Consider the following 12,061-nt stretch of genomic DNA (forward strand, 5'->3'; position numbering starts at 1 on the left):
CTCTTAAAAAGTGACAAGGATGAAAGGAAATTTCAGGACAAGAACTAGTATGAGCACAGCCTTGAAATGAGAGTGCCAGAGCAAGTTCAGAAAATGATAAGTGTGAAGTAAGTGTGTGTGTGTATATATATATATATTGGTCTTTGCCCCTGGTTCCTGACACAAAGCTCTTAAACGCTTATACACAGGGGTGCTATAATTTTTTGTTCTAACATTTAGTCTTGGATCCCAGCTCCTAATGCAGAGCTCCTAAACCCCTTGTAATTTTTTCAGTGATAACACCACTAGGATAATCTGCTCTTCTAATATTTGGTCTTTGATCATGATTCCTGACACAGAGTTCCTAACCCCTTGGAATTTCCTAGGTGATAGGAATGTATTTTGTTCTAATGAGATGACTCTTGGTGGGCTCCTGGATGAGGGCTAATCACCAGATTAGAAGCTTGGAAATTTCAGCTCCACCCCCAGTTTTCAGAGAGGAGAGACAGCCTGGAAATGGGTTAATGATGAATCATGCCTACGTGATGAAACCTCCATAAAATTCCCAAAAGTACAGAGTTCAGAGAGCCTCTGGGCTGGTGAACAGGTCTATGTGCCAAGAAAGTGGCATACCCCAACTCCACAGGGACAGAAGCCCCTATGCTTGGGACTCTTCTGGACTTCACCCTCATGCATCTCTTTATCTGGCAACTCATCTGTATCCTTTATCATATCCTTTATTACTTAATAAACTGGTAACACGTTTCGCTGATTTCTGTGAGCTGTTCTAGCAAATAATCAAATCCCTAGTGGGGGAGGAGGTTGTCATGGGAACCTCCAACTGGTAGCCAAGTCAGACTGAGGTTGAAACTGACATCTGAAGTAAGTGGCAGTCTTGTGAGGCTGAGCATGTGAGATCTGACGCTATCTTCAGATAGTGTCAGAATTCAGTTGTTCAACTGTAGACACCCAGCTGGTGTTCGGTTTAGGAAAACACATCTGGTATCAGAACTGTTATGAGTGTGACAGTGTGAGAGAGTAAAGGAGAAACATGGAAATTCAGCAAGTAAGGCTGGCATGGTGACAAGACAGGAGCTGGGCCTTGATGGAGGAAGGAGCACAGCTCTAGACTGCACTGTTCTTTCAGACTGTACCACACAGTTTAAGGCTTATGATTTCCCAGTGGTCTGTAACTTTCTGGAAAGCATATCTGTATACTCACACTAACCTCAGAATGCTATGCACTCCAAAAGTTGCCAAATGAGTAAAAAATATATTCATATATATGATAGAATGTCAGGAAAACAGAAAATTCCAGCTAATAAATAAGGTTAAATGTTTAACAAGATGAACTCAAGAACCTTAGAAAAAAAGGATTTCAAAAACGATTCACCAGAATCTAGTGGCACAAATCTCTTCATCAAGCTGGCTTAGGTGAGATGGCCTTCCTGTTCAGAAACTGAGTGGATGGTGATTTTGCTGAGATAAAGAAGACTGGAGGTTCAAGAGACATTGTTGCAGAATGGTTAGAGAGCACGAGCCAGTTAATCCTGAGTCCCAGTCTTGCCATGACCACTTATCAGTATAGGGAAAATATTTAAAATCTCTGAGAATGAGTTTTTTTAAAATCTATAAAATTAACATAATACAACCTCAAAAGATTACTTTGAGGATTCGATGAAAAGATACAAGTTAAATATATTAAGCATAGTGCCTGGTACACAGCAGTCTCCCCAGTAAACCACTAAAACTGGCAGCTTTAATTACTACCGTTACTACTAAAAAAGAGTTGAAGTCAATTCTGACATCTGAGATAAAATGCATTGTCAGCACTTAAAAATAAAATACTTGGAAGAGCTCTGGGGTCATACCAGAATTCAAATCCCAGCTCTACCATTTCCGAGCTGCATAATATTGGACGAGTTCCTTAACTCTCTATCCTTCTGTGTCTCCATCAATAAACACAATATCTAAAGCATGAAGGTACCTTGAAAATTAAATAAGACAATGTGTATGTGCTTGGTACACATTAAATTGCCTCAACAAATGCTAATTTTTATTACTATGCTAATTATTGAGATTCAGATCTGTGAGGCATCCAGGAAGAAATTATTAAATTGAAGCCTGAGACTGCAAAGAGACCATATCGAGTAAAATGGGAGAAACTCAAAATTTTAAAATTGGTACACAACTGGATTAACAAGGGAGAGCTAGCAAGAGTCAAAATGAAGAGAGAAAATCAGGTCACACACTGAATAAATGATGTTCAGTTTTATCAAATGCTACAAAGATGAGAGGCACAAGGATAAAGAGGTTACTGAATTTAATAAGGCACAGTGAATTCTACTTTCCTTAGCTATTCAGCTAGATGTTTTTCTTGTTCTTTTATTCAAACTGCTTTCTTGGAGCAAGAATAGTTTATCCTTTCAAGAACAAGCTGAGAACAGAGCTATTCTTTCCTAAAACATATCCCAGTGGTAATGTCAATCTAGAGGAAATCCCCAGAACACATGTGGCTTCACCTTGGCTTTCACTTTCTAAATGGCATTTATTTGTACCTGCTGTCATTTTAGCAAGGCAAGAATAAACAAGGAAGAGAAAGAGAAGACAGCAAGAAAGTATCAAGAAAGTGGGAAGAATAGTTACACATCCTATGGTAGTAGTTTAAGTTCAATGATTAAGCTCTGGCAAGACAGTTAGAACAGGTTGGTCAAGGGGTTTGGAAAGTCACCCTTAAACTTTTAGATTAAGAAATCAGGGTATCTTTATTCTGCTCCTTTGATATTAACATGCTGCTTGCCCCAGAACAAGGCCCTTCTCCATTCTGTTTCTCAGGCTGTGAGGTTCTAACAAAAAAGTTAACTCAAAGTCAGGGATTAATCTTAGCTTTTCTTTTTCCCCTCACCTTACCCCAGTTAGTGCCTAAAATAGGATCTGTGTGGTTTGTGTAACTCAATAAATGTTAATGACCAAAATTAAAACTGTGTAATATTCAAGGATATCTGGAAAGACTCACTTCTGTCCAAATCTCATCAAATCATTGTTATTAGAGAAGGCCTTATATCCCCTTTCTGTTTAAGGCTACTAGAGGCAGAAATCAAACTGTTCATTCTCACGAAGAAGTGCCCTGAGGCATCTGAAAAAAAGAAATTTCATCTTCAGAGTGCTAGCAACAACCCCAATCTTCACCTACTAAGGACAGCCAGCAAGCGCTGAGCCAAGCAGCAGACGGCCTGTGGGAGTGCTGAGGTTGCACACACCTGTGTGGATGCGCAGGTGGTTCTTCAGGTTTCCAGCTGTAGTGAACTGCTTACCACAGTTGGACTCAGGGCACACAAAGGGCTTCTCCCCATTGTGGGTTCTCATGTGCACCTTCAGCCTCTGTAGTACATAGAAGCTTTTCCCACAACCTGCTGCAGGGCAGATAAAGGAGCGGTCGTTTCTGGAGGGAAAAAAATCAAGTAAGCAACAAAGCCTGAAAGTCAAAGCTCCTATTGACTCTCAAAACAGATAGTAAATCCCAAATCTGGATGTATGAGAATCACTTTAAGTTTGTTAAAACTACAGATGCCCTACTTCTTGAAAACATTGATTTACAGGTTCAGAGTAGAGTTTAAGCTTATGTGTTATTAAGTTCTCCAAGAAATTATGTTTTATGATGAGATCTTGAGAACTCTTGCTCTAAAACATTTAGGTGACAAATGTCTTATTAAATATTTGTCAAAAACAAGGTAAATGAGACAATGCAAATGTCTCTATTAAAGAACAAAAGACATCTTAACCACAAGTGAGCTGGAGCCCCTGTTTTCCTTTAATCTGTCAAGTAGGGGGATTTCTGTCAAGTTCCTTCAGAAACATCAACATTCCTGAGTTCCATATATGGAATTTCGAGTTTGCTCACCGATGAGTTTTGAGGTGGTACTTAAAGTGAGCAGGCCACACAAATGTCCGGTCACAGCCTTCAACTGTACACTTGAGCTTCTTCTCCATTTGAGGAAGGGGCCCAGAATCTTTGGGTTGCCCATCACCAGAACCAAGGTGGACATTTTCTCCTGTAACAGAGTCACATATTTGTAATCCAGGGAAGGATTCTGCTCAGATACTTTGGTTCAAACAATAAAACCACTGCTAGTGATCATTAATCACTTATCTACCTTCACCTTCCCCAGAAATCTTTGTATAATCAATTAACAATAGAAAGTGATTGTGCTCTGCATTCCCAGCCCCTTACTTACTCCACAGAACTACCAAATGCAATGAGACTAGGCCTCTTTGACAAACATAAGAATTATCCAAAACGGTTAAAAAAAAAAAAAAAAAAAGCTGCAATCAACCTATTTTGCATTACACATTGGTGAGGAAGCAGGTATGGCGACACCAGAAGTAGAGTCCTACAGAAGATCACCTGATGCTCTAGGTAATCAAAACCTGTATTTTAAGAAGGAGCAGTCAGTCTGGCTTAATCATGGACTTACGGTAGTAATTTCTTTTGTAGACAACCAGTCTAAGATTTCTATCTCCTGAAGTCACTCTGGCTGTTTCTGTCACTCTAGAGAATAAGAATCACCTTCTCATTACCTGTACCACTCCTCCTCAGTTAAGAAATATTTAAGAATGCAAAAACTCAGTGCATTTTAAAATTTCTAATCATATTTTTTAAAGTTAGAGATAGTACCTGATCAAGTTTTTTGTTCAGTAGAATAAAAAGAAGCGAGGAGAGGAACATACACTGCAGTGACTTCCTTAAATTTAAATGAAATTAGTTAACTATATCTTTAAATTCCAGATTAGCAGGTGGTGCATCCTTTCTCTCATTTTCTTCAATACATAGTTGGACATCAACAGAGAAAAACATTCACAACCACTTGTCGTTGTTCAGTTGCTAAGTCATGTCCAACTCTTTGTGACCCCATGAACTACAGCACGCCAGGCTTCCCTCTCCTTTACTATCTCCCTGAGTTTGTTCAAACTCATGTCCATTGAGTCGGTGATGCCATCCAACCATCTCATCCTCTGTCGCCCCCTCCTCTTGTCCTCAATCTTTCCCAGCATCAGGGTCTTTTCCAATGAGTTGGCTCTTTGCATTAGGTAGGCAAAGTACTGGAGCTTCAGCTTCAGCACCAGTCCTTCCAATAAATATTTAGGGTTGATTTCCTTTAGGATTGGAGAAGGAAATGGCAACCTACTCCAGTATTCTTGCCTGGAGAATCCCATGGATGGAGGAGCCTGGTGGGCTACAGTCCATGGAGTCGCAAAGAGTTGGACTCGACTGAGCGAGCTCACTTCCTTTAGGATTGACTGGTTTGATTTCTTTGCTATCCAAGGGACTCTCGAGAGTCTTCTCCAGCATCACAGTTCAAAAGCATCAGTTCTTCAGTGCTCAGTCTTCTATATCATCCAACTTTCACATTAATGCATGACTACTAGAAAAACCATAGTTTTGACTATATGGACCTCTGTCGGGAAAGTGATGTCTCTGCTGTTTAATACACTGTCTAGATTTGTTATAACTTTCCTTTCAAGGAGCAAGCATCTTTTACTTTTGTGGCTGCAGTCACTGTCTGCATTGATTTTGGACATCATTAGAGAAATACATTCACAGCCACTTAATTCTGTTATAAAAATATGGAGTTTATCTTTCCATTACAAATACCTTAGGAATAAGATTCATATTTCCCCTGTCAAAACCCTGTCAAGAGTAGGATAATACGTTATACCTACCATACTTCCAGGAAACTGACAGTTGATCAAAGGCAGTATCTTTCCCATCTATTAATATTATTTTCTTCCCATCTTACATTTTCCTTGCTGTACTTCACCAAATGCTAACTGTAGAACTAATTGCTCCCAGGTTGGAGCAGAACCTAAGATGACTTTTGCTAGTTAATATTAACTTGTTTTTTTTTAAATACTGCCCCACAGTTTTTTTGTTTGCTTAATCAAAACATGGATAAATTTCAGACAGCACACAAGTGCATATACCATAAAGAAAATTTTCCAGTAACTCCAGAACTCCAGCTAATTAATTTCTAACAAAAGGTCTATAAAAACCCATGCTAATGCAGAGATTTAAACCAGTGACAGGGCTTCGTGCATTCAATTTTGCACAGATATAATCATAAAATAGGGGGGAAAATCCTTCAGAAAAGAGTGAGTTGCCTTGTATTTAAGTCATTAAAAAGTTTCCCAAAGAAGTATTCTCTAAACTACTTTGTTTTTGAAAACAAAGCACTGTTTGCAGAACTGTCTTATGACCTGGTTTTGCACACTATCCCAAACAAAAGAGCAAGAGAGACAAAGAAATTCAATACACCTTACATTGTACATATTGAAGAACACTGTAAACACTTCAAAGACTCTACATTTATGTAGGTAAGGTCTTTGCATTTGGGATAAAATTTTCAGTGAAAGTAGTATTGTATAGAGCAGGAATCAGTAAACTTCTTCTGTAAAGGGCCAGACAGAAGATATTATGGGCTTTGAGGCCACACGGTCTCTGTCACAGCTACTCAACTTTGCCATAGTAGCAGCCATAGACAATCTGTAACTAATGGGCATGCCTGTGTTCCAATAAAACTTTATTTATAAAACTTTATAAAACGGGTGGTTATCTGGCCCTTTGCTGACTCCTGATATACAGCACCACATACAAAATTAAAATATTTCTGTATTTCAACCTAGATGAAATTGATCGTATGTTTGTGGTAATGACAGTACATATACCTCAACCATCTGTTGTATTACCTTAATTGTCACAGGTTAATGAGAAAATACAGAGGCAGATCTAATACAAACAATATTATGGCAAAAGTTTTGCAGTGTTTTAGGAGTGGCTTGTATAGAGCCATGGTCCTCAAGCTTTAACATGCATCATAACTATAATGAGGGCTTACTAAAAACGTTTCTGATTCAATAAGATGAGACCTGATAACGTGCATTTCTAAACCACTGATGATGCAGATGACCTAGCGACCACACTTTGAAAATTACTAAATAGAGAAAAAGTGGCCCAGAGTAAACAGTACAGGCATGCTGAACTCAAGAAAAACCACACTATACCCTATTTGGATATTCAGAGGTCTTCTGATGAATTGGCTCCACCCTCCTTGCCCTGCCTGCCCCCTAAAAGCAGCACTATGGTAGCTTGTAACTGCTGAACTGCCATGAGCAACAATTTAGTTTCAGTGAAACACTGCCATCTGCCACACTGATTTAATATTAATTTCATTTTTATCTGTTTTATAGTTTTATGTCTATTGATAAAGCCATTTGATTTCATAATGGTGCAAAATCTCTAAGTATAAAGAACAGTACAAAATCAACTGAAGTTAACACCAAGATCTGTGAAAAAATTTTTTCCGTTAAAAAGGCTTCGGTAATATTATTTAAAGCTGACAATTGTTCATTGACTCTGCATATGAACCTGTCATGGCTGAGTTATTTTATAGAAAATAAGATAAGCAATTTACACATTTCTAGCCTTCTGCTCTCACCAATAAAGTAATCTGGATTATATGCAACTCAAAAGATAGCCAGTGTCTTACCAAAATCTCTGAATAGAATACTGGAAAGGAAAATAACAGAGGGGTCTCACCATTGCTGCTGGTTTTTGCATTCTTTGCCAGCTGTGCCCGAGTAGCAGCAATCAAACTGTCATGGGCCAACTCCTGAACCCGGAGGAACCAGGGAATGCTACTGTCTGTGCTCTCACTGGAGAGGAAATCATTCCCTGAATCCTCTGCCTCATCTTGTACAAATACCAAGTGTTCGGCTGAAGAGCCCAGACCTGGAAGAAACAAGAGGATATATGCAAGTTAACCATGAAGTAATCCCTTTGATTGACCCTGGCTCAGAAACTCTCCATGTCCTGAATCAGCTATTTCAGACTTTCACATCTCACCCCTCAAGCTTCTGTTCTCATCCAAGATTAGGTTATCAACTCTCTACTCCCAGCTGAGAGACTAGTCTTTATCTTACCTCCTCCTGTTTCAGAAGCAAAGTATGTTTCCTAGCAACCCGGCTAACCCTTACCTCTAGGATCCAATCCTATCTTTTAGTTATTTCCTCTCCACCTTCAAACCCATTCCTCCTTAGTGGCCACCTTACAGCTTCCCTTTCAGCCTTTCAATCTGTCTAAGCTCAAGCCTCTCCCACATTTTTCTTTTTTATAGAAAATCTCAAGTATGATTCTAAATATCACCTTCTCACCTATTCCTTCAAAGTCATGTTTCTTGAAGTTTCTTAACTTCTAACTCGTGTATCTACTTTCTCACCTGCTGTCCACTCCCCACCTCTTTTAACTCTAGGCTCCATCTCTCCTACCTCAGTAACAACTGCTCTTGCTAAGTTCACCAGACATACACTTCCCAGTCCTCATCTCACTGGCCCAATTTGTAGTATTTGGTATGATTTACAGAAGAAAAGATACTAAATGTGGCTTCCCCCACATCATTCTCATTCAGTTTTTTTGATCCCTCTCTACTGGCTCTTTTCCATTCTTCTATCACCCCCTTAAATTTTTTTTCAGGGGCCTAGATGTGCCCTCGATTCTGTTTATGCTCCTAGACTACTCCTGAATCAAAGAATTCATGCTCATTGTTTCATATACCTCCCAAATGCTGGTAAGCACTAGAAACTACTTATTTCACACCACACCTCTCTAGAACTCTGGATTCCTGTTTCTAACTCTCCTCCTAAGTGTTCCTCTGAAATCTCAACATCAACAGGCACAAATCGTTCTCCCCTCATCCTGTTTTTCTTGTGTGCACCATCTAGCTAAACATACCACTTAACTCCCCCGAACAAGAAAATGTTAAGTCATCTTAGAGTCTGCCTTTTTCCTCTATATGTTCAATTGATCACCAAACTATACCAATTCTCCAAAATAGTAATAATAGCTTCTTTCCATTTTAAGTATGACTAAGTTAATTATTCCTCCCCACCCTCCTGCCCTGCCTCCAAGTTTTTTCTTAAGCATGAGTAGAGGTCAGAAAAATATAAAGAATACCTGCTCTTGTTAGGTTAAGAAGAATAAAAGAAGTGCTATCACTTGGCTGTAGATCTTGCAACAAGCTAGGGGACTCTGGAGTAGACAAAAACTCTGGAGACTTCTGTACAGTCTGAGCCCTCGTCTCTTCTCCGTCTGGACCCACATTCACCTGAAGGCTTCTCAACACAGCCGAGGAAGGAACCTCCTTGGAGGAGTTCGTATGATTTGGAGTATCATCTAGTAAAGGGAAAATACCACAGCTTTATGTAGTAGCTATCTCCAAGGAGTTCACCATTTTGATACACAGTACCTAACACCCTTGTAACATCACTTAGAAACTAACACCCTTATAGGAGCAGATAGCATTTTCATTTTATGAATATAAAATCTGCCTCAGAAAAGAACAGAGTGTGAAAGACAGCTAAAGCTCTAAAGGACATCAGTCAAAATGTGAGGGGCAGACTCCTCTGACGGTTGGCAGTAACTAATAAAAACCATCCACATTTGGACATTACAGACCTTTGTCCTTTTGAGGCAAAGTAAATATTAACTCAAGAATAGGATTTAAATTTTAAACTGTTTTTCTTGGGAAAAGATGCCACTCTTTAATTTTTATAACATGCATTTGAGACGTCTGGTGAGTTACTAAGGGAAAAATCACAGCCTGCAACACAATTGAAACTGTACAGAATCATCAACATGTTTCATGAGGGTTCTGGATTTATACCAGATGTAAAGAAATAATTCAGAAGACTTGCTTCTAGAGCTTTATTCTAGGGGAGGGAATGAATTTCCAAAGATTCTAATTGCAACATAATGCGGAATTACACTATTGTGCTAAAGCATCCAATGTTTTCAGGGGTTTCATTCATCTTCATAGAATGCAGGTTACATTCTTCTCTTTTTTGAAGGAGATAACCGATAAGATTATAGGAATAAAGTAGAAGCCTAGGCACAACACTGCCATTCTAAAGCCTAATGAAGTTGCACAGCAAAGTAAATGAACTTAATGCCACTGAATTGGTTAAATGGTAAGTTTTATTCTATATATGTTTTACCACACACACACACAAAAAGCCTGTTCTTAAATACAGTTCATAGCAGCACTGTTTGTCATAATATGATGCTGGAAAATAGCTACACATTCATCAACAGTGGCATGGATCAATAAGTTGTGATATACTCATAGAACAGTATACAGCAATGAAACCAAACAAACCACAGCATACACAAGGATGAATCTCACAAATATAGAGTAAAAGAAGAAAGGTACAACAAGATACATTCATATGATTCCACTCATTTAAAGTCCACAAGACTATTAGCAAGGAAAGCATTATTTTGGGATGCAATGAATTCTTTATTTTCTGGAATGAGACTTGGGGGATTAAACTTAGAAAGCGAAGTGAAGTGAAAATCGCTCAGTCATGTCTGACTCTTTGCGACCCGACGGAGTATACAGTCCATGGGATTTTCTAGGCCAGAATACTGGAGTGGGTAGCCTTTCCCTTCTCCAGGACTTAGAAAACAAAGAATTAATTGTTAAAAAATTGAGGACAGTGGTGACATATGGAAGAACAGAGGTTTTCTTTATCAAGGAGAAACCCATGGAAGGCCTGAAACCTGGCAATGTTCTCCTTCTTGACTGGGTGGTAGGTATCTCCTTCCTTAATAACTCTTCAAAATGTATATCCATATAGTTTTGTGCTTTTCTGTGTCTATCACATATCCCAACTAAAAATATGTAGGTTATATATCCACACATATTTAGGAGGGAGGGGAATGAGGTTAGCGAGGTACGTACAGATACGTTTGTGTTTCTAATAATATGTTTCATGAGCTGGGAGGTGAGTGCTTGGGTTTTCCTTTACTATTATCTATATCTGGCTGTCTAAAATATTTTAAATCAAAGTTAAAACTAAAAGAAGGTAATGTATAAAAGAATATGGATGCTCTTGTTTCTGTTTTCACTTCATTATTGTTAAAAAATATTTATCCAATAAATTAAAATTAGGAGAGAAAATTTAGGGGGAAAATCCTAATGAAGATCAACACTTATTATCACACGGAAATTTTTACATATTGAAAATCCACAAGGATTTGGAAAGACTACCAACACACCAGTAGAAAAATGGGAGTTGAGAGATGGAAGATGTGGGAAAGATAGGAGCTAGATAGAAACACTTTAAATCAACACTGGTTGAATATATCTGCCCTTAAGTCATTTCAAAAATCAGAGAGGAAAACTAAAAAAATCAAAGAGAAAAGAACACCACTAGAGGATAGTTACCAAAAGATGTTGTAACAAATAAGCTGTCACAACAGATGACACTCCCCTGATTTAACATTAATATTCCAAATTTTAAATATTTCAATTTCCAGAAAATAAAGAATTCATTGCATCCAAAAATAATGCTTTCCTTGCTGGTAGTCAAGTGGTGGGATCTCCTCCTCCTCATACAAAGCTAATCTCACTACCCATGCTCAGCATTCTACTACTTCCTCCTACCTCTCCTGGAGCCTCCTTACCAATCACCCGCTCTTTCTGTTCACGGCTTCTCTAATGGCCTCTTTCCCGTTAACACAAAACCACCCTCTAATATTTCAAATCTTAAAAAAATTTAACTCTTTAATCTACTCTATGTCCTTCTCTTTTTCCTTCCCATAGCAAGACAACCTTTAGAAAGTATACTTCCTCAACTAGACTTATCCTTGCAGTGCTATCTCAACCTGCTACAGCCTGGCTTTCCATTCCCTCTCCAAGGAACACGTCCTGCCTAGGGCAATAATGACTTCACTGATCCTATGGCACTGGTGGTGGTTTAGTCCAACTCTTTCGACTCCATGGACTGTAGCCTGCCAGGCTCCTCTGTCCATGTAATTCTCCAGGCAAGAATATTGGAGTGGGTTGCCATTTCCTTCTCCAGGGGATCTTCCAGACCCAGGAATTGAACCCAGGTCTTCTGCACTACAAGTAGATTCTTTAGCAACTGAGCTATGAGGGGAGCCCATCTCATTGGGATGGTCCCTGTATCACTAGCCTCTTAGAAGCATTTGTCAACTTGACCATTCCCTTGGGTTCCATGCCTGCAC

General features: G+C 38.9%; 1 protein-coding gene across 15 annotated transcripts in view; it reads right to left on the bottom strand.

Annotated features, from left to right (window-relative positions):
* Positions 1 to 12,061, bottom strand: part of ZNF410 (zinc finger protein 410) — a 42,143-nt gene that overhangs the window by 11,743 nt on the left and 18,339 nt on the right. For 9 of the 15 annotated variants that reach the window (XR_015134002.1, XM_086319705.1, XM_086319707.1 and 6 more), the window contains 4 exons: positions 8,987 to 9,205; positions 7,574 to 7,765; positions 3,881 to 4,031; positions 3,240 to 3,421 (listed from right to left, as the gene is read on the bottom strand). Coding sequence is in view for 8 of the 15 variants with exons in the window: in XM_086319705.1 (XP_086175831.1) it covers positions 3,240 to 3,421; positions 3,881 to 4,031; positions 7,574 to 7,765; positions 8,987 to 9,205 (744 nt within the window). In the remaining 7 variants the exon portion in view is untranslated. Of the gene's footprint in view, positions 1 to 2,995; positions 3,116 to 3,239; positions 3,422 to 3,880; positions 4,032 to 7,573; positions 7,766 to 8,986; positions 9,206 to 12,061 lie in introns of all 15 variants that reach the window. The other 6 variants (XR_015134006.1, XR_015134008.1, XR_015134003.1 and 3 more) reach the window with 1 other exon arrangement.

The sequence above is a fragment of the Bos grunniens genome, chromosome 10 (genome assembly GCF_055505025.1).
Source record: "Bos grunniens cultivar Pamir isolate PY7600 chromosome 10, Bosgru_T2T1.0, whole genome shotgun sequence".
NCBI classification, from domain to species: domain Eukaryota; kingdom Metazoa; phylum Chordata; class Mammalia; order Artiodactyla; family Bovidae; genus Bos; species Bos grunniens.